A 22,872-nucleotide genomic window follows, 5' to 3' on the forward strand; every position below is an offset into this window, starting at 1 on the left:
TGAGCTGTGTCATTGCACAGAACAGACAACACAGCCAGACAAAAAGACTTATTCCTTGGGTCATTGATGTGGAAGGAGAGATATCCTGGATTTAACTTTTCTCCTAACATTGGACAGAATACATAAATAATTGCCATTGCATTTTTAAAATTAAGGTGCATATGCAGTCCACAGTGATGAAAAAAAAAACAAACACCAAAATCAGAGCAGAAAATAAAGTCATAACTATAAATTGACAGAGGTACAAGAATAGCTCCATTGAGTAGGACAGCATCGCAATTTACAGATTTTTGCCAACTAGAGATAAATCAAATGAGAAACAGCTCTCAGAATTATGAAACTTGAAATGGAAGCTTTGCATACAGGATGTGTACAAAAAACAATGGGTCACTGATTTTTTTGCTGTATCCAACCTCTGTCGACATGCTTTAAATGAAAATGCACTCGCATTCAACAGCCTTACAATCTGAGGCCACGACCTCTTATTTTGCAGGATACTTCGAAGTACTATACATGTGAGGAGAATCACTGTGTATGCTATGCTGTTAGAAACTAACAGCAGGTTTGAGGAATCAAGCTTACTGCTTTTGGATCCATTGGCAGGTCTCAGCATAGGAAAGGCACAGGCATTTTCAACAAAGTATGAAAAACAGCTGTGTGCTGTCCACACTACTTTGTACTTCTGTACTACGTGAGAAAAATACATACATGAAGGAAATGGCAAAAACATCAAAACAGGAGAACCAAATTAAAAGACCAGCAAAATTAAGACCTTCATGTAATAGCAGCAGGCCTGGAAACAAAATGGTCCATCCTGACAACTAAAGAAAACCATAAAGACCTAATTTTCAGAAAAGCTGTTTGGGGGCTGCTTTAAAGCAATGGCAAGCCAAACACACATATAGGGAGTAATCTAATGCATGCCTATTTCTCTAACTTTGTTGCTAAAAACTACAGACTGGATAATGCCATCAGTTGCACACACTGGCAGAACTCAAAAAACAGCCTTAGAGAATTTACTCCTGTTATTTTCAAATGCATTTTCAAATGAATGGCTAACTTCCCTTAGCACTGATTGAATGCAAAATATATTTTTCTTGATTCTGACAGGTTAAGTTTAAAAATGTTGCCAAACTTCAAACTCACTACATACATAAAACATTTTATTGATAAAGAACACATAGGTAATTATGCAAACCTCTGGTTCTTTATGCTAGCTTCATAGGATACCTCATAAAAGGGCTTTTTTCTTAATTAAATCAGCGAGCAGGCACTCAAGTATCCTTACCATAGTAAATCAATTTGTGTGTGCATTGAATGAAAGCAAATTCAATATATAAACACACCACAGAACTGATTTCACGTAAGCCACTATTATAAGCAGTATGAAATGTGTTTTTAAAAGCACTGTAAGAAACACTTTGACAGTGCTCCTTTAAAGATGGATATAAAGGGAGGTTGATACCTTCTTCCAATCCATTTGATACCTTCTTCCAATCCATAGATAGATCTGAGCACTTCAGTAGTAAAGAGTGAAGAACTGATTTTTACTTCAGATGTACCAGTAAGATTAAATTGATCTTTGCTCATTGTACCATACAAAAATCAAAAGAAAAGCTAAAGAACATGGGAAAACCCAGGGAATCTGTAGAGGAAAAGGTCATAGATACATGTAGTTTGAGGAAGAAACAGAAGCCTTCTCCCCAAATACCTACGTGCACCCTTCCACAATCCCATTCTGTTGTTATGAAAAGCTATGCGATTTTTAAAAGAAAGGAATATGCCAAAGACAGTATATGTTGAAAACAAGTAATAGCTAGTATAGGCACAGAGGTCAGCTTACACAGCCTGCTAGAACAGAAACCTACAAAGACAAACCTGATATTCCCACCAGTAACTTTGACATTTCCTGCTTTAGAGTATAATAAAACAGAATTTGGTCCTGTTGAACAGGATCAGCAAATCTACAAACCAAAACCACATATAAAATGCAATATTGATGCCCTTAGGCCTCTCACTCCATTACCCAGCTGCAGCCAGGTGGCCCTTTCAACCCACCTTCTCAGGGAGAGCTGCCAATGGGCAGCTCCAGGTGTGCATTTGCAGAGAACTAAACATTTGAGTTAGGGCTGTAAATATCACATCCCATAACAATAACAACTAATTAAGCTGATCTGGTTTTTTTTAAGCCTTTACATATATGCTTATCTGCAGAGAAATCCTTTCCAACCTTGCATAGCTCCTAAAGGGTCTAAAACAGTATGGAAGGCTGGAGCTGAGAAGCTGCTGACACCACAGCACAGGTGTCACCACTTGCTCCTTCTTCCTCCTCATCTTCCTCCAGGCATGGCCCAGCCAGCCTCAGCAAAGTGCAGTTTTCACTGCCAGGTGAGTGGGGTCTTGCCCCCGCTTCCCATGAAAGGCAATTTGGGGAACAGGGAGCAAAGAGCAGGAATGGGGTAAAACCCACAACAACCAGCCACAGCAGCATCGATGAAAAGTGTCAAACCATGGTCTGAAAATCCCAAGGTAGTGCACTCAGGCTAAAAGGTGCCAATGTGATGCTGGCCCTCCTCCCTTAACACTGGCCATGGACTGTTTGGGAATCTAAGGCACAATTTAGAATCACAGAATATCCTGAGTTGGAAGGGATCCATCTCTTGGTTCTGCGCAGGACTGACGAAGAATCCTGAAGGCATTGTCCAAATGCTTCTTGAACTCAGACAGGCTTGGTGCTGAGACCACTTCCCTGGGGAGCCTATTCTAGAACCTTTTCCCAACCTCAACCTCCCGACTGAGCTCCATGCAGCTTCCTCGCGTCCTGTCACTGCTCACGAAAGACTGGTACCTGCCCCTCCACTTCCCCTCTCTTCACAGAGCCGCGGGTGCGTATATACACGTACATATTTTTATTATTACCACATTTTCCAGGCAGAGGGCTGCAAACCTCTTTGCAAACCCCACCGTACTGTTGCCGGCAATCCTCCCGCCAGGGCTGCGGACAGCGCTCCGCACCCCCGCCGCACCAGCGCCCCGCCAGGGCCACAGTCCGGCCCGCGGGACCAGAGCCCCGGCGCTCCCTCGGGCCGCGCCGCCCCCCCCCCGCCATGCCGGCAGCCCCTCCCGCCCGCGGGCTCCCCCTACCTGTCCGAGCAGCCGCCAGCGGGCTCGGGCCGCCCCCGCGCCGCTCGCCTCGCACCTGCCCGCGGCGGGGCGGCGCGGGGAGCCGGCAGCCTCGGCCATGCCACGGCGGGAGCGCCTGAAGCTGGCACGGCGGGAGGGAGCACTGGCCGGGCCGGCAGGGCCGCGCCACCGAGCATCCAGCGGCTGCGGGACCGGCCGGGCTAGCGATGGAGCAGGAGGAGGAGGGCGGCCATCTTTGTTAGGGGCAGCGCTGAGCCGGTCTCTAAGCGGCCGAGGAGTTCCGCGTTCTCCAGGCCCGGCACCGCGGGGGCGGGAGCGCGCCTCAGGACAAGTCGTCTGCGGCCTCCGGGCACGGGACTGTGTGTGGCACGGCAGCCACCCGAGACAGCCGCGCCAGGGCCCGCGCCAGCCCGCCCGCCGCGGCTCCGAGTCCCCGCGCTGACATCAGCGGCTGAGCCGCTGAAGCTCCCGGCCGCCATCTTGGTTGCGGGCAGCGCCAGCCGGGAGCGCTGCCGCCTGGCTGGCATCTTATCCCGGGCAGCCCCGGCGGAGCGGGAGCGCCACGGCGAGTCCTTGCGCGGGCCGCGGCGGGAGGGACAGCGCTGGAGTGAGCGGGGCCGCGCCGGCTGCTGCGGCTGCGGCCCCGGCCCCGGGGGGACACGTGGGGCCTGACCCCCGCAAGCGGGGTCAGCTCCTGCTGCCGAGGGACCCTCTGGAGAGAGAGCGTGGGTTTGGTGTTGGATGATGGGGGAGCGGGGGGGTTCGACTTCTCCAAACTCTCCCAGAGTTTCGTTCTTCAGCGCTTGAAGGTGTGTAGTTGCACTTTTCATTCTCCTCCTAGTTTCGCTGGAGTTAAACTTGAGTCGCCAGGAACGTGCTGGTTAAACTGCAGTTGATAAGAAACAGCCAAAGTTTTACTGTGTCTTCTCATATGATTTACCTAATGAATCAATATCATTTCTGTGAGAGAGGAAGTTCTACCTGCAGTTTATGTTACGTTTTTTTTCACACACAGTGTAAATGATCTGCAATTCGGGATTTTCAGAAATTTCAGGTTGGCTATCAAGAAATGAAGGTTATGATGTCCTGTGTTGGACTGCGAAATCTTCTCCAAGGGCTGAGCTTCCGTGTCAAGTACTACTCTAGCATTAACCATCTTCAAACAACATGTCTTTGTAGTAAAATTAAAGCAAAAAAATGCCACATCCTGAACTGTTCAGAATGTACATGCACACACAGGACCGCACCATCTGGAAGCATCCTGCCGTGGAGATTCCTTTCCTGCAAGGTATGCTGTTTAAGTATAGACTCGATGTCAACAACCACCTTGGCATATCTGTTAAGGAAGCCAGCCATACTTTTCACATGTTGAGGAAACATAGTTGTCCCGGAGAATTTTGTGCAGAGGGATAAATACCAGGATATCACTTACATTCAAAGACACGTACCATTGTTAAACTTTCCTGCGCTGCTTTGATGTAAAGCTGCATTTTCATTGATCTTCCTGGCGTAGTGATTTTTAAAAAAAATGGTATCTTCCAGAAATGTTGAGGTAAAGTGTCAGGAGAAAACTGCAGGGACAGCTAGTGTAGAGGCAAAATATCCAAACTGATGACACCATACTTAACCACTGTGAGCTGTTTCAAAAAAAACTGTCATGCACAGAGTCAGAAAACAATCTGAAATAATTTTAGGTCTTCTGTTCCAGTATTTTTAATACAGATTTTGCTAAATGTATTATAAAAGTTTACTGTAGTATGACAGCCTGGAAACTGATTTATATGCATAATGCAAATGCATAAATACTGTTTTAAAAGATTTGTGTTTTGGTTTATTTGATCTTAAACATGTTTTCAGATGGATGTGGGGTTGTCCTAAAATTGCTTTTATTTGTCACCATAAACAGTTCCTAAGTCTGTGTCTTAAATGTAAACAAATGTTTCAAGAAGAATATAGGAAGTCTGGATGGATGAGAATGTGTGGTTCAGTTTATTCATTGGCACTTCACTAACACAGTTACAAATGTTGGTCTATGACACTGGTTTCAGGATACCAAACAGATGGTTTTCACCTGAAGGGAAGCTATGCCTGTTTGCTTTGAAGCAAATGTTTGCAAACTGATTGTTACTGAGATCCTCTGCTATGTAGATGTTTCTGGATTACTGTTTTTTCCCCAGGCAGGGAGGTGTACAGTAACTCCTTAATATATCCCTACACTGTGACCACCAGCTGTGTGTAATATTTCCAGATAAACACAATGGGAATTGCTGAAAACAAAAGGAGAGCAATCATCAAAATATTCATAAAGAGTGGAACTTGCCAAAATAAGTTGTGGATGCTAAAATTTTACATAGAATCATAGAATCATCCGGGTTGGAAAAGACCTCTGAGATCATCAAGTCCAACCCTTGATCCAACACTGCCATGGTTCCCAGACCATGGCACTAAGTGCCACATCCAGTCTCATCTTAAAAATCTCCAGGGACGGAGAATCCACCACCTCCCTGGGCAGCCCATTCCAATGTCTGATTACTCTCTCTGTAAAAAATTTCTTCCTAATATCCAACCTAAACCTCCCCTGGCACAGCTTAAGACCGTGCCCTCTTGTCCTACTGCTGGTTGCCTGGGAGAAGAGACCAATCAATCCCCAGCTGGCTACAACCTCCTTTCAGGGAGTTGTAGAGAGTGATGAGGTCTCCCCTGAGCCTCCTCTTCTCCAGGCTAAACAACCCCAGCTCCCTCAGCCTCTCCTCATAGGACTTGTGCTTGAGAAATAGGTATAAGGGGAGATCAAACATACACAAGAGAGAGTTTTTAAGTATCCAGAAACCACGTTCAGCCCAGGAAATGCCTGAGCTAAAATTGTTGAAGGCTGGGGAAATACCTGTTGAGGAAAATAATCTGGCTTGTCCCATTCTTATGCTTTCCTAAGTATCTCTTTATGGCCACTCTGAGTTTTTTATTTGGTTACATTTAGTTTGAGGAATAGTGTTTTCTTAAAACAGTTTTTCCAGTGACTGGGAAGAAGGTGGTACAACTTGAGCATCCTGCAGTTTCTTTACCCTGACCAATTGCACAGTTGCTCCAGAGGTTCTCTAAGGCCTTTCACTATTTCTTTGCCTTGTGCTTCCAATTTGATGTACCAGGTGAGAGACACCCATTGGTCTGAACCAATAACAGACACTCTTAACGCCTCAGTGATGTGCTTTATGTTCACAGGGAGTTTGGTAAATGGAGCAAATAGTTTCTTTTCCCTTCAAAGTCTACTTGTAATGTTCAGATTTTGATTCATGTGCATTTGTGAAGAAAAACTAGGAACAAACCAACAGTTCTTGATGCAAAGTGAGGATGGGGTATAAAGCATAGGCTGCTTTTTAGGCTTCAACACATTCATACCATACACTGAGTGTTAGAAAATGCTACTCTGTATGATCTGTGCATTGTTATGTAGTGTAATATATGTTGTTAAGCTTATTACTTGATCAAGTGAGATTTCACATCATGCAAGAGGAATTAGCATTGTTCTAGCAGTTTTAACACATTTTTAACATTTTTACAATAGAAGACAGCTTTGTTGGCAATGAGGTAGCATGGAAAACCAGTTCCTTAAACTTATTCCTGATAAAATTGTTGCAGAACCCATATAAGTTCACTGCTCCACTTCATTCTGCGCCTTATGAACATTTATATTAACACTTTTGAGGAAGTGGAGCAAGAACCTGAACAAGGACTCCCAGGTACTGGGACAGAGGTTTGAATGGTATTGTTGTCTAGGGAAGGAAATGAGAAATTACACTGTAAAGGCAGGAAATTATGAAAGAACACCAGTGAAGCAGGAAAAATAATAGAATTCCATAAAAATTAACTAAAACCTAGTTCTAGAAAAAGAGCAAATATATTTACTCATAATCAATTAAGAGCATATATTAATAGTACCCTAAATTTTGAAGAGAAGACTTCAATAAATGTGTCAAGTAAAGCACGTTTGACAATGCCTCTTAAAAAGATCAGGAAGAATTACAATAAAAACATAACTCAACTGTGGTTTTTCTTTTTAATGGCACATACTGTTGTAATAATGCAAAGTTGGTTTGGGGTCTGTAGCTCAGGAAATACTGCCTCAGTATATTCATACTGGTCTACAGTGTGCTGGCTTGTAGCCATTGCTGTCTTTCTTTACTTATCAGGAAGGAACAAGAATCTCCTCCAAAAGGAAGCAAAATACATCCGTAGTAACATCAGAGCTTTTGCACAAGAATCTTCTGAAATCAGAGCAGGAAAACTGGAATGACATTTCACCAATATACAAACCCATGACAAAGAGAATCAAAGAAAAACTAGAAGAATTTCACAACAAGTACACATTCAATTCAGAAAGCCCAAGGGTAAGTGGCAAAAAATACATTTCCCATTGTTAACTGCAAATAAAAAGCAGTGAAGCCATTCCTTCGATAAAATGCTCGTTTATTGATTATTTTATGGTAGAAGTTTTGAATATTTTAATAATTGTGGGTAGTAGCAGCATGTGTTTAGAACAGCTTATTCCTGTTATGATAGGGAATTTACCTTAATTTCTCCATAGGCAAAAGCAAGTAAAGATACAATAATCATCTGACTTTTGCATAAAGAATACAAGACATTGTAAGTTGCAAGAGAATTGCAGTGATCTGAGGCTTTTGTTAAATTTAAAGCAGGTAGAGGAAGCTTTAGTATCCTAACTTTGAAAGAACCTTTGTGATGCGTGCAATTCCTTATTCAGTACCAAATATATGTGCTATATTCTGTCATTTGTATATGGTACAGTTCTGTGTTACAGAACAATGACTGAATACAGGGATTCTAAGGAAATAGTCTAACTATATGTTGGACTTGAAACATGCTTGTTTTGTATTGAACAGATGAGGTTTGGAGAGAATGTGTACTTTGAAGAGAACGGCTGCATATTTCTTTCAAAAGCAGATGATGGTAAGGGATTTATCTTCCTAATACAGTAGGATTCTTAAAAATGTTGTACATATATCACTTAGTGTTCTTTTGTTACATTAAAGCTGAGCTTCTCTGTTTCTCAAAATAACTAAAAATACTTTTATACAATTCTTTAATGATTGATTAATAATTCTAGAATCTTGAATCTGAAAAGGGGAGGTGAAGATGGTTAGAGAATAGTATATATTGATACTAAGGCAAGTTGCTGGAGAGGAAAGAGAGAAGTCACTTCTTTTCATAGCCCTAATTAAACATTTTGAAAACAGAAAAAAGCATTCATGCTTTTGTATTTCTGAGGGGGTGGAAAAAAATTACTAATTGTATTTATTGAAAACAAGCACACTTTTGCTATCTGAGCTGTAAAATTCAATATGTTTACTAGAAGCCAGGATCTACACTTTTAAAATATTTTTAGTAATAACTACAGGACTTTTTTTTTTTTTTTGGAACTGTAGAATTTTTTGTTTAGTTTTATGAAGTGCATTTGCAAATATCTTGCAAGACAGTTTTGTGGTGTTGATAAATTCCAGTAGTATGCTTGTGAATATTGCAGGCAGATTTGTTAAATACAGGCATTAACAACGACCATTCATTTTGACAGTGTCTTAGTTACAGGATTTTTTGCCTTTTTTTTTATGTAGATGAAGGAAATGTTGACATTTTATTCAGCACTGACGATCTTGGCTTTTCTGATGCCTTTATTCAACGAATCAGAATTTCACCAGATCAGATGTACATGGCCATCAGCTTAAAAAGTGAAAGTTCTGAAGAAGCAACCTGCGTTATTATGAAACTTGGTCATTTTCCTGTTGTGAAAAAAGTAATTCCAAGTGTATTTAGCTTTGGTAAGTTGCTTATAAATATCCTGTGGATCCCACCAGCTTTTAACACAACATTTTTCTTAGTCTACAAATAATATTAAAATATTAAAAAAAAAAGTAGGCAGCATTTAATCCCATAGCTGTTGAATTGTTTCTTATTTATGATTTCTTTCACACTGCACAATTACAAGTTATCTGATGTGGGTGAAAGGGACTGCTTTCTTGATACAAGTTTTCCTTCATTGTAAAAGCAATCATTTATACGTGTTAGAACAGTCATAGATATCATTTTTTCTATTGAATTCAATATGCTGCTTTAAAAATTTACTGACATAACTGTTTGTGATTTTTTTGAGAAATGTTCTACTTGATAAACTATTACAGCTACAAGTGAAGTCATTGATAGCTGTAGACAATTGGCTTTGCTGAAAAAGTGTGAAAGTACCACCTACTGTTGGGTATCAGCTGGAATTTCAACTGGAATCTCGGATGTGGATCACAGTTCAGAGGCCAGTGAAGTCAGCCAGTCTTTCAGAATAGATTACAGAGGTTTACACTGCTCTTAAAATAAGCAAAGGTAAACTGAAGCAAATGGGAAATCTTTCTTTTTTTATAGTATGTTAAAAGAATATAGCAGAAAGAGTATAATAGTATGTATACAGTGTTCCACATCTTGTATTTTGGATTATATTTTTGGATGTCATCAAATTTATATAGTACAGAAAGCAATTTGCCTAGGCAGGGCGAAAAACTAAAATCTAGGTAAAATTTCCTAGTTATAAAAATGAAGAGCAGCAAGAATTTAGTGTTATGTTTGCACAACTGAAGATTAAAATGCCTGTTGAAAACTGAGCCTGCAAATTTGCCAGATACTTGATTTGAACATCTATCTAGGTCCAGAAGAATCTGGACCAACAGGTCCACAGTAGGTATGACAGATTATGGCAGATAATAAAAGCACGAAAGATGACTATCAGAATTGTAGAGATTACCCTACTTTTGTAAATTTAGTCAGGTGTGAATGAGGTACAGACATATCATGAAGTACAGGGGTGTGTCAATCATGAGGAAGAGAATTAGGTCTTATGACCACTTGCAAAGTATGTGCTTGTACTGAGAGAGATGCAATAGCAGGGAGAGAAACGGAAGTTCTTGAAAATTTACATCTTGATTTCTTAAATGCTAGGCTATAGAAGAATTTGGATTTCCTTTCTAAAGCCTTGTCTTCTTAGGGAACCCTCAGCTACCTGTGCACTTGGGAGCCACGTCACTTTTCAGATAGCAAATTGTTTGTGTTGCTTCAGTGTGGTACTTCCCCAGGTTTTGTATTGAAAATTATTTATATTATATTATTTATATATAAAGTATTTATATATAAGGCAACATACAATAACTTTTTAAAGCATAAGTGTTAAATGTTATTCTGGTGGCTGTAGGAGCAACAGAGATAGCAGTAATGTGGCTGGATCAGTCAGATTACTGAACTTCAGAACAACAAGGTTCCTGTATTTGTACATCTCTAATGTTGGTGAACACATATACAGGCATAGAAAACTGGAGAATTTTTATCTCAGCAGTACCCACAGGGCACATGCATCATCTCTTTTCTCTGAATGGTTTGCGTGCAGTCACATGCAGCAGTGCAGAGCTTATGCTGTCTTTATTATCTCGCTGACTCCATGTAAACCTCTGTTTCTCTCTTCAGTTTTAAACAGCCACATATTTTCTATTTTCCTGTTACCTCCAGAACCCCCACAGGGTCAAGAGCTTCCTGTTACTGGGCCCCATAACATTGTCCTCTGCCTTTTTTTTTTTAATATGTTATGAGATACTTGATGTGTGGTGTTCAAAGAAAACACGGGAAAAAGCTTTTTGTAGCTTACCCCAGTCCCTGCAGGATGTAGAAATGCTGTCCTCAGTTCATGTCAGCTGCAACCCACCTTTTTCAGCATTGGGTCCAATGTCCATGATCTCCATTTTCTCTCAGTAATAGTATCCGCTGTTCCAAATTTGATATGCATTTGTCTTTTTTTTCCAGAATGGGCTGCAAATGATGTTCTGTATTACACAACTCAGAAGAACCTTAAATGCCAGAATGTGTTTATGACCACTTTCACTTATCAGAAACATACTAAGTTAGTTTATACAGAACAAGATGCAAGGTAATACTTACCTAGAAATATAACAAGTCCTTTACATATTTTAGAGTGTTTTATATGTATAATATAACTGCTTCAGAAAGTGTTCCATATCATATTTCAAATGGTAAAATGCATTTTTAAGTTGTGTTCCACTGTCAGTAGAGCCTTATACAGTCTGTGAATGTGCTCTGTTCTCCTTTTGATATGTGATCAACAGAGATTTAACTTTCCTCTGTTACCTCACGAGTTCAATTGAGTTTATAAATGTCAAGGTCACTCTCAGGTCAGGGTGTCCTTTAATGAATGTGTGACAGTTTCATACAGGGTAAATCAGACAGTAGATTTCATTTTGTTTTCTCTGCTATTGATGTCTGATACATCTTTAAAAAAAAAAAAACACACAGAAGTTCAGGCTAATCCTTGCTCTGGGTAATGGATGAACAAAATCATTACAGCATTCCCAGAGACAGAACTATTGTTGACTGAATACCCTCTCAATAACCTTTCTTTAAGCAGTGGTTTAGGAAGACAAGAAGGCTCTTTGCTAAAGAGTGCAGAACTAGTTTTTCAACCATGCAGAGTGTGGTAGATTTATACAGCATTCTGTAAATGTTTGTGATTATCCTTAATTCAAGTTACATATTCAATAAAGAAATTTCAATTATACTTTCATATGGGAAAAAAAATCTGCAACTGAGCTGGAGTAAATAAGATCCTTTTATTCCAGCTGCATTTGATGCATAGTTTTGGAAAATCAAGTTCCATTGACCTGACACTTCCCCACAGGGAAACCATTGGCATAATTCTGAAGGTCACAGTCATTACAGTAAATCTACTAGAAACTTACTCTAAAGGGTCATGTGTTATTGCAGCTCATAGCTGAACTTACTTCTTCAGCAGAGATGGCAAGACATTCTTTTGTACTGCCACTGAGCAGTTCCATTCTACATCTCACCAGCTCTTCTATTGCAATCAAGTATTTTTTTTTAGAAGTGGAAAATTTCTTGACTTCCTTAAAAAACAAAAGCTACAAGGATTAAAAAAAATTGTCATATCAAGGTCAGAGGCCCTGGGGAGAAGTGTAACCTGCATTTCAGCTTGACCCTCTTAGATGTAAGGGTCAGCAGAGATGAACTGTTGGAATCTCTACTGAATGCAGTGCCACATTCCTGCCAAATTCATGGGTATTAGAGAGGCAGGAAGCTGATTTCTTGTAGACTTTAGACCCCTCTCTGTGCCTGTTCTCCTAAAGATGTCAAGAGAGTGCAATTAGAGGAAACAATAGTACAAAAAAATTGGAGTTCTCCACCTGCAAATAATTAAAGGCACTGAAAATGCTATCTAAAGCATCCTTTCCTTCATCAGTCAATTTTGAATTCTAGAGATATCATTATTGCAGTCATGTATCTGATCTGTATGATGCCAATTACGGTCCTCAACCCTGCAATTTCTTGATGAAATCTGGATCTTTGTGATCGACAGCTTTGCTTTTAGAGACATCAGTCTTAAAGATTCAAAATGCCAAAGAAACTGCAGTGTCTCAAGATGCGACATTCCAGTTAATTAGGATGACTCACAGAAATTTGAATCTGAATTTCAGCCTGAACTTCTCTAATACTAGCATGCAACCAGTGGTTATCATTGTTTTCTATTTCTAAATTTTAGAGGCATTTAAAACCAGTAGATAATTCCTGGTTTCTTAGACACTTCCAAAAACAGTTCCTAGTTTCCAGCTTTATCACTACAACACTGTCCATCTTGTCTCATTTTTTTTAAAAACAGTACTTTTTGTCTTATTTGCTTCCAAGTTAGGTCAGTAGAAAACAGACATTTTATCAATTTATCTTTATAACAGCTCTTTTGTTATTGCTGTTCCCACATGATGTCCTTTATTAATTTTAATTTCATTATCTATTACTATTTTTAAAAAATTAGGGTTACAAGCTCAATAAAAAGTTCTTCATTTTGTCTGAATTTTAAAGCCCATATAGATCAATAAGCTTCCAGTCTGTCACAGTGATGCAAAAACCTGAATTCAGTTGGGCAGCAACTGAGCTGCTTTCTTTTCAGATTTCAGGTTCCGCACACAAGATTGCAGGTTTTTGAATCCCAGGATAAATGCAGCAGAAGTGGGTTTGGGAGTCACGTAGCCTGAAATTTCTCCAGCCTACTTACAGGCATGTTTTTTTTTACCTTGCAGGTGGAAGGCCATGATTCTGAAACAACATGCATTTTTAAAATACTAATCAAATTTAGGCTTTTTTTTTTCTAATTATTCCCTACAGATTCTTTGTAGACATTTATCTCACGAAAGACAGGCGTTTTCTCACTATCAACAGCAACAGCAAGACAACCTCAGAAGTTTGGCTGGTTGACTGCAGGAATCCTTTTGCATTACCTGCACTTGTACAAGCACGAACAAAAGGGGTCATTTACCACATCGAGCATAGAAATGATGAGTTATATATTCTTACTACATATGGAGAACCTGCAGAATATAAGGTAATTTTAACTGATAATTAGAGTCACGGGATTCATTCAGATCCCTACTGCAGATCATATAGAAATAGTAAGGCTGAATTTTCATTTTGTGCTTCACAGCTTACCGAAATAATTTGAGAATTACACAGAGAGCCACATGGATTGAAAAGAGTGATAGTGCGACAGGAAGTCTTGCCTGTAGCATGCCAGTTTGATTCTAACTCCTTTGACAGCATCAAGAAATGATTATGCTTTAACAGTCATGTCCCCTATATTGAAATTTAAGTTGGTGATGTCGGTCTGTATAATCAACCTACCTACAATTCTGCTGGCCATGCTGAAAGCACTTACTGCATTAAAATCTTCTGTAGATTAACCTTTGAGACTTGATCTTCTCCAAATCTTACTGAATCGTTCTTCCATTTTGCCTAAGTAAAGGGAGTTTAAAAACCTCCAGTTTTAGTCAGGCCAACACCCCCGATACAAATGAGTATTTTATTCAATAAAAACACTCTAAGAGATCCCCTATATGCCTGTACCTCTAATTTGTAACTCTTATTATCTCTTAGTAATACAAAGTTGTTTATTTTATTTTTATAGTTGATGAAGGCACCAGTAGCTTCCAGCGGCAAGGAGAACTGGCAGTTAGTTTATGCACTGGAAAAGAAAACAAAGCTAGTAGACTTTGAGATGTTCAGTGATGACTGTATTATGTTCCTGAAGAACGCTGGTCATCTTTATCTAAATGTGATTTCTTTTGTTTCATGCTCAGTTCAGTCAATAAAGGTAAGTTTTATTTGGCTTAAGCAGCATATTTTTCCAGCACTATTTAATTTTTTTAACATAGCATTAAGATGAAAGCAAAGATAAATTCTAAAAGTAAAAGTGGTTTGAAAAGTATAATACAGCAAAGTTTGTTGTTATGAGTAATTGTATTTACCTGTGGCTGTTCTTCAGGATTTCATGTGGTGGCTTACTGCAGCAAAGTTAAAGAGCAGCTCTCTTATGAGTCAGTTCTTTCTTCAGTATACTACAGTCAGCCTCTTTACAATACAGCTGATTTCTTATGTAAAATAGGACTTGATTCCCTAAACATTCTACTTAGTTTTACTGGACCTATTTTTGGTTACACACATTGGTGTAAGCAAGGAAATAAGCCTGGCCCTCCAACAGAAAAAAGATTAGAGGAACGTTCAGAAGACAAGTATGGACACTGTGCCATAATAAATGGGAAGAGTTGACATTACAGTCCAATTGGTGCAAAGTATTTCTTCCCTTCTCAAGTTCTTGCTACATACTTGTGGATTAAAGCCAAAGTGACTCAATTCAAACCCATGATTTCTGGAGACCATTCAGATGAAATAATTGATTTGTTTATCTGAAAAATACAATCTGAACTACTTACAAGTTTATTGCAACAAGCTGCCAATGCCACATTCTATAAAACTGCAACAGAAAAAGGTTTTCAAGAAAGTACACTGTATGGTCTCCAAAATCTTCATTTTTTAAAATGATGTTAGTTTATTTATTCAGAAAGGGTCTGCAGTTACTCGGGAGAACTTGGACTTTTGCTGCCATTTCGGAAGTCTCTAACAACTTAACCCGAGTAAGTAATGGTCTGGCAAAGGGTTTGGCTATGTCCCTGCTGCTCTCAAAGAATGAATCTTGATTTCTTTCATTCTTAGCAGAGTTAAAAACCTTAAATATAATAACAGTAAGTATCTGAGGGTGAATGTGCCAGGAAAAGGTTTTGTTCTTCACAATGGCTGGCACTAGGAACAAAGTTAAGAGGCAGGGGTTTTCAGTGGCTTAGCATTACTGAGCTAACTCACAGTAAAAGCATAACAGCTGACATGGACTTGGCTGCATAACATGTTGAAGTGGAACTGGAAATGCAATGAGAAATAGGATCTAAAAAATAAAAACTAATGAGGAATCATTTCAAATACTGATTCAGTTTAAAAAAAATAGAATCTGCATTAATGCCCATTTTAAACTGAATTTGAATTTGGTTTTTTTTTTATTTCATTGTTGAACTTTATCCAATGGCCTCAGGGGAAAAGTTCACCAGTCTGTCACTTTTTGACTCTTTCACTACTGAATTTAAAAGAAATACAGATTTTGCTACATACAAACTAAAGATAATAGTTAATATCCAAAGCCTTTTCCTCTGAAGGACACACTAAGCAAAACTTTCAGCAGCAGTGTAAGGGTCTCACTTGAAATGCCGTGTTTTCTCAGCTACCTACGTGGGCCTGTGAATTTGAATTGGAATCTCATCCTGAACATACCACCAGCACTTGCTATTTTCAGCTGTCCTCCCCAGTACACCCCCCTAAACGTTTTGCATATTCATTTAAAGAAAATAATCTCATTGAACAAGCTGTGCAAGAGGTACCAATTATTACGAATTGTCACACTACACGTTTACTAGCTAAAAGCAAGGTAAGATTTTTTCAGTCCTTTCCCTTTCCTTTTATTCTTTGCTTCCTCCCCACCCATTTAAAGAAAGTGCATTTGGCAGGGAATAGAGATTAAAAAAATGTAAAGAGCAGTTGGTGCTATAGTTACTAAACAGTGGGTGTTTTCTTCAGTGCTATAGAGAAGAACAAGAAAGAGTCGTGATTTTTTTTTTCCATTAACCTGGGTATGCCAGAGGAGATAACAGCATACGATGAGTCAAGGATCTTAGTATAGTATAAGTTAGAATTGCTGGTTGATGCATGGTATTGTACTCTGCATGATAAATTAAAAAGATGCTCTGTTGAAAAGAGCTCCCCCCAGCCAGCTGCACGGTGTAGATCAAGAAAGGAAAGTTTTAACAGCCTGAGTTTAAAAATTTGGAGATGTTAATAAAGAATTTGTACTGTGGTAAGTGGTAAACTATTTTGTTAATAACATATATTCTTGGTGTTAAAGGGGGAAGGAAGACTCGGGTGCTTTGGTAGTTTAAAAACTCCTCAGGTGTTGCACTTAAATGAATTTATACTCTGCCCACACAGCAGAGGTTCAGTCTCGTGCTTTATTTTTCAAGAGTGCTTTGAATATTCTAAGTGAAAAAAAATTACTGTAATCAAAAAAACACATTTTAAAATAAATAATTGAAGTTTTCATTGCCATGTGTCATTGAGATTTCTGCAATGTCCCTTATTGTAAAAATACTCCTTTTCCAGGATGAAACTTTGGTGCCAATTACAGTTTTTCATAATATGAATTCTGAAGAGCTACACAGGAAGCCACTTCTAGTTCATGTATACGGAGCTTATGGCATAGATTTGAACATGAGCTTTAAAGAAGAGAAGCTGATGTTAATTGAAGAGGGTTGGATATTAGCATATTGCCATGTTAGGTAAGTCAAATATAAAATGGAATTAAGATTTTAATCTGCAGGATATACAGGTATTTCTTGATGTGCAACTGAAGATGTAGAGAAAATTTTTTCATGTAGCTATATGTAATTATTCATCTCTTTGTAGATTTTTTTAACATAAATTTACCTCAGGGAAAAAGAAGACGAGCACATATTGCATTTGGGTTTCTTAAATCTACAGGATGGCTGTACGTAACTTTCAATCTTTTGAAGTCTCATTACCTCTTGTCTCATCTTTGCTCAAGAAAAACATTGATAACATGTTCAAATTGCAGCGACATGTTACCTCCCTCTCTTTCTGAGGGCACTGTGTGCTAGTGATCAGTCTATGTCTTCTGAAAACCATTTGCCTTCTACAGCAGTAACTAAGCATTTAACCCACATCTCTTGCTCTTTTATTGGCTAAATCCTCTGTCTCCAGTTTAGCTACAAATCTACCAGTTTTCTAAAACCAGCACGTACAATAGGCTTCACATTTTCACTGAGGTAAGTATGTAAGGAAGACAACAAAAGAGTCACTTTAGGGGAAGGAAATGAAGTGGGGGAAATGCGTAATTGTTTGAAACACCAGGCCCAAAACAAATTCAGCATACAAATATATCTGCTCTACTCAAGTGACAAGCACTGTGCTATTCTTCCTTCTGCCCCACTAAGTATCTTAAGATGCAAGTCAGTCTTAGGTGAAGATGGGTCTTTCATCTAAAGATGGCAGACTAATCAGTTAATTAATTTTAAACTTGAAACCAGAAAAGGAAGCTTCAGGTGGCTTAGAACCAAATTGTGGTTGTGTAGAAATAAATATAAATTCATTCTGTAATCCTATATTTCAAAATATAACATTTCAAATAGTATTTGAAATTCAAAAACTAGGGGGGAAAAAAACCCAAACCCACCTTTCTAACAGTCTCAGAATTTAAGCTATGCAGAATTCAAATCCTGAGTCTGCTGTGGAGCTGAGAAATACTGTTTTACTGTTCTGAATAAATGCTAGTGTTAGTGATGTAAGTATTGAAAATGTTTTAGATGTTCTAATAGTTTCTTGTGTAGAAAGATAATATTATTGTCTGATTTTTTTATTGCCTACAAAGGACAGTGTCCTAAAGTGGTGCTTTCTCTGCGAGTTCCAGGACACGAGCACAAAAAGGCATGGAGTGCCCTTAGAAAGTTAGTATTTTCACCAATCATCATGCATGGATTTATTTTGTCTTCATGTTGTGTCTTTTAGCCATAACTGAGGGTAAAGATAAAAATAGAGAAAATAAGAGTTAATTAGGAAGGCAAACTATGGTTTTGCAACTTCGTGGCTGCTGCTGCTCTTTCATTATCTGAAGCTTTGCCGTGTAATATTTTCCAGAGAGACTCAAACTCGAATTTCTTTAAATTTCAGGGGTGGAGGAGAGCTAGGCCTTAGCTGGCACAAAGATGGATGTCAGCATAATAAACTCAAAGGTCTCCACGACCTTAAGGCTTGCATCATGCTGCTGCACGAACTGGGGTTTTCTCAGCCAAAACACACAGCACTGGCAGCTGCCAGTGCTGGAGGAGTTCTTGCAGGAGCCCTGTGCAACACTGATCCAGAACTGATCAGAGCCATGGTTTTACAGGTGAGGTGCTGCAGACCTTTTATGGATTATAACATTAAGCTGTATTTTCTGTTTCATTCTACCAGTTTCTGAATTAGAACCATTCCAATTCAAAATTCACTTTCTTCATTTGTTTGAGAACACATTGACTCAGGCATTCAAGGTCCTCTGTCCTATTTGCCAACTTTTTTTTCTTTTCATGACTTCTAAGGCTCCTTTTGTAGATGTTCTAAATACAATGATGAAAACTCATCTCCCACTGACAATTGAGGAACAAGAAGAATGGGGAAATCCATTAGAAGATGAAAAATGTATGAAGTATATCAAAAGCTATTGTCCATACCAGAATATTAAGCCACAGGTAAAACTATGCTTTCTGTGTGGAATACTACAGTAATAAAGTGTAGTGATTTACAGCTTTTTGCAGAAAACAAAAAGTGGATAACAAATTTAAAAAAACCCTCCAATATGAATTATTTCTGTAATAATCTTAGCAATATTTGGAGTCACAAGTGACTACTGAGATTAACCGAATGCCTTCTCCTAAATAATCAGTATATTTCAAAACTTTAGGACTCCCAGGAAGTAATAGATTACTCTATGGTATAACAAACCTCAACATGCAAAATATCTTCTCCTTTTGTGGGGGCTTTCTGTTGTTCTACTGGGTTTTGCAGACTTTGTCACAGAAGGAAGGCAGTATTTTCAACTGATTTAATACCTTTTAAGAGGCAAACACCGAAATGGAAAAGGAGCTATAGCTTTGACATTGTCATCTCAGGGGAAATCTTTCTTTATTTGAAATAATGCGTTAGCTGTGTTACATAGCTTCATTAAGTAAAATCTTACTATTTAAAAAACCAACTTTTTCTCTGCAGAAAGATAGCAAAAATAAAGCTCAGCTATTGTTCTAAGGTGAACCATTCCATGACTACTACTCCGGGGTTTTTTTGCAATTATCAGATTTATACCAGTGGGAGGAGGATGTTTTTGATGACCTTTTGCAAGTAGATAATCCCCTACTACAAAGTAATTTTTCAGACCAAAATGTTTTTTTGCAGTTAGTGATAAAAGTGAGTTTTTTTAAGTAATTATGTAATACATGTTTTTAGATAAATCCTAACACGTTGTACAGTAAGAAAAAAATTTGTTACTCAGTGAGAAAAACCAACTGTCAAGTATTTAACTGGTTTTGGTTTTTAACCTCAGTGTTATCCTTCAGTTTTTATCACGGCATATGAAAATGATAAACGGATACCACTAACAGGAGTCTTACAATATGTTCAGAAACTTAGGAAGGCTGCACTAGATCATGCCAGCAGAACAAGTAAGAAAGGTAAGGATAAGGATATTACAGGTAAACAGAGTTGGTTAAACCAAATATTAATAGTCATGTAATTAAACACCATAGAAATTGACACCTCCTTAAATTAATTCATTTGTACAACACAATCCCATACTTTTAGCTCCACAACAGGCTCTGAGATACAAAAAAATAAAGACTGGCTCGCTCTTTCTTAGGCCTCAACATATGGCAGCTGTTGGGCAGTGCAAGGTGAACCCATACCATCAGTCCAGCTACCAACAGGCCCAGAGTGCAGTTCTCAGCAATGCTTGGATAAAATCTTACTTTTGCTGCTCTACAAAAAACGACTTTTCTCACTTTGATAAAGCTGCAGGTCTTAGTCCAAGGCAGAATGACAGCAAGGCCAAGGCACAGGTGCTTTTATACCTGAAACTTAACACTAGCTTTGGGACACTTTCCAGCGAAAGGTACATTCAAGCCTTACCATTTTCTAGTACTGTCTCATCTGGGGAGAGGTTTTTACCATCAGCATCAAAAGAGATCTTGAATAACCTTTCCTAATGTTCATTATGCCCTGTATCTGCAAGCAGCACAACTGTGATGGTTGAGAAATTACAGCAGATGCTGCGGTTGCTGTTGCGGTCTTTGCTCAGAAATCAAAAACCACATCTTTCCAAAAAGACTCAAAGAGAACAAACACACTAAATAGATAAATATTTCTCAAATATGCAATTAATAGAAATACAAATAATTCATTCAGAAAGCCCCTATATGATCCTTTTTTATTATTTTTTAAGGAATAAGAGAAATTCTGTCAGGACCGAAGGCAGAATTATCTATACCTAAACAACTCACATCCCCACTTACCTTTTTCCTTGTTCATTCAATGTAAAGTGATCACTAGCTTCATCATTGTTCCAGGAAATTGGATTCCTAAAATCATCTTAGATGTCCAGGCAAATGGCAGCCATTGTGATTCATCCTGGGAGCACTCAGTGAGTGAGGTATGTTCCCTTTATTGAACATGTCCATGATGTGTTGGAGGGAGGTGTCCCCTCAATTGATACTTCAGTTTCAGTAGTCATGCAGTCACTGAATGTATGTTTAAAGTATAAAAAAGAAAAACTGCAAGAGCAACTGCTGGTCTTATATATCTATAACACAACAATTTATATACATAATTATATATATTTATCAATATATACACTTCTATAGATAGAAAAGAGACAGTGACAGGGCCAGATTATTGAAACAGCCTCAAAACAGTTTTCAATTCCCACTGTAATGTGTTGAGAGCATTGAATGAAAGGTTCCAAGTTGGGCAAAACATTATTCCAGCAGGAAAAGTCTTGCACTGTAGAGTATTAAGTGCTTAAAATTGTCATACTATTTACTTCCATCTTCTTCATGTGTAAGACATATGATGGGTTTGATCTTTACATTTTGAAATGCATGATCTGTACTATCAAAGTTATTACAATTAGCTTTCAAGATTTTGGACTTTATACAAGTGTGCCTGTTAAAAGCAACACAGTATATTGTTATCAGTGTCTCAGACTATCACAGTTGGATACAAATTTTATTACTGTTATTTTGAACAAATCCTAGCAAATGTTAATTTGGTGATTGTGGCAGTAACTCCCAAAATGAATTCCTTCAGGAAGAGCTTCATTCTGTTTTAGGGCAAGATATTTCTTAGCATTAGTCTAGGAAAGGAAGAAGATTAGGATAGCTGCACAAGAGCCTGAAGGTTTATAGTGCAAAGAACTTTACTTGGTAATAAAATATTTTCATTATTTTAGGTTGCAAGACACCTTGCTTTTCTGAATAAAGAACTTGAGGAAGTATGCCATCTCCAACATCATAGCAAATCCTGCAGATAGCTAATAAACACAATGACCACCTGAAGAACTTTGGGTCGGATTTTTATTTATATGGAAAGCAAACACCTTCTCCAGAGGATCTTTGCTCCTGGATCCCTGCTTTATGGGCATAAAGTGCACGAAGCTGGGTGTGGCATTGGCTTATAAACATACAGACCAAGAACTGAATTTCTCTGCTGCCTGGTTGTAGAGAAGTAGCTGCCAGCATAAATGAGTTTGTTCAGTAAGTTCTGTTCACACAAGCCAGCAGTGCAGCGCTACACGAGCAGAGCTGAGCGCAGCGACTGGCACATAAAGCCTCACATGAGTAGCACATGCACTTTGTACAGGGAGCCTCTCCATCCTAAGCCATCTCTTGTAAGACCACCTTTTACACAAGGCAGTAAAACTCCTAAGTAGTATTTGATGAAAAAGTCTCACTACTTCTAAAACTAATTCCCATAAGTAGGTGATGATGACTGTTGCCTTCCTATCTACACAGCAGTCATAGTGTACTGATCACATGGTGGGATCGATCAAACTGCAAAGAAATGGACTCTCAAGAACAGCAACTTTAGCTGAACTCTTTGATCTGAGCAGATTAAAAATCTTGCAGTTACCTTAACTAGCATGGTAATCTTAAGAAGGAGGTGCCGAAGTCCCTCTGGAAGACAAGATGAATGCCCCAGAGGATGATGCCAGAGTCTCTCCAGAGGATAAAACAAAAAGAATGCCCCCACTGAAGCAGCCCAATTCATAGCTTAGCTGCCCTCTAAGCAAGGCACAAACCAGCTGTGCATTGCTTGTTAAAATACATGCTTGGCCCCTGTGCCCACAGCAGACTGCACCAAGTCAAATGCTGACTCTTCCTTTGGGCCACATCAGCCATTGTAGGTGCAGCAAATGCAATCAAAGCGCAAGTGTGACAATCAGCTTCAGCTGTGACAGTTGCTTCAGCTGCATACTCTGAACTAAAGTACACACCCCTCACCTCAGCCTTAGGGTAGGAAGAGAAGTAAGAGAATGCAAATGTATTCTAATTCAGCAGGGAGGGGAGGAATCAATTTGAAATGCAGCCCTGAGTGTAGAATTAGATGTATTAGCTATATTTTGTTCTTTTCCTTACTAACTTTGAGGATAATCAGAGCTGTTAGAGTTGAGAGAAAAGACACCACAAC

General features: G+C 39.0%; 2 protein-coding genes across 8 annotated transcripts in view; one reads left to right on the forward strand and one right to left on the reverse strand.

Moving 5' to 3' along the window:
- The window catches only part of CAMKMT (calmodulin-lysine N-methyltransferase), a 218,469-nt gene extending 215,093 nt beyond the window's left edge, over nucleotides 1-3,376 (reverse strand). The window contains exon 1 of the mRNA XM_051783767.1: nucleotides 3,145-3,376. Coding sequence (XP_051639727.1) covers nucleotides 3,145-3,243 — 99 coding nt within the window. The 5' untranslated portion in view covers nucleotides 3,244-3,376. The remainder of the gene's footprint in view (nucleotides 1-3,144) is intronic.
- Nucleotides 3,377-3,574: 198 nt separating this feature from the next.
- On the forward strand, nucleotides 3,575-22,816 carry PREPL (prolyl endopeptidase like). 7 transcript variants are annotated; one of them, XM_051783752.1, is made up of 15 exons: nucleotides 3,575-3,709; nucleotides 4,190-4,432; nucleotides 7,332-7,529; nucleotides 8,043-8,109; nucleotides 8,772-8,975; nucleotides 10,990-11,113; nucleotides 13,378-13,594; nucleotides 14,174-14,359; nucleotides 15,815-16,018; nucleotides 16,747-16,922; nucleotides 18,331-18,547; nucleotides 18,738-18,887; nucleotides 19,736-19,862; nucleotides 20,754-20,836; nucleotides 21,635-22,816. In XM_051783752.1, the coding sequence occupies exons 2-15, from the start codon at nucleotides 4,214-4,216 to the stop codon at nucleotides 21,713-21,715; spliced, it is 2,253 nt and encodes a 750-aa protein (XP_051639712.1). In that variant the 5' UTR covers nucleotides 3,575-3,709; nucleotides 4,190-4,213; the 3' UTR covers nucleotides 21,716-22,816. The 7 variants fall into 7 exon arrangements, 6 of the variants coding, with proteins under 6 accessions (XP_051639712.1, XP_051639710.1, XP_051639711.1 ...); XM_051783750.1 differs by lacking the exon at nucleotides 3,575-3,709 and adding an exon at nucleotides 3,723-3,953 and having other exon boundaries at nucleotides 4,160-4,432; XM_051783751.1 differs by lacking the exon at nucleotides 3,575-3,709 and adding an exon at nucleotides 3,723-3,953.
- Nucleotides 22,817-22,872: the final 56 nt, after the last annotated feature.

This window comes from Manacus candei, unplaced genomic scaffold (genome assembly GCF_025592945.1).
Source record: "Manacus candei isolate 608988 ecotype Guabito, Panama unplaced genomic scaffold, ASM2559294v1 h1tg000017l, whole genome shotgun sequence".
NCBI classification, from domain to species: Eukaryota; Metazoa; Chordata; class Aves; order Passeriformes; family Pipridae; genus Manacus; species Manacus candei.

Excerpts from the sequence above, each read along its gene's own strand:
- PREPL (XM_051783752.1), top strand. The coding sequence starts at position 4,214 with ATGAAGGTTATGATGTCCTGTGTTGGACTGCGAAATCTTCTCCAAGGG. Across the intron at positions 16,019-16,746 it reads GTTTACTAGCTAAAAGCAAG|GATGAAACTTTGGTGCCAAT; the intron begins GTAAGATTTTTT and ends CTCCTTTTCCAG. Across the intron at positions 20,837-21,634 it reads GGGAGCACTCAGTGAGTGAG|GTTGCAAGACACCTTGCTTT; the intron begins GTATGTTCCCTT and ends TCATTATTTTAG.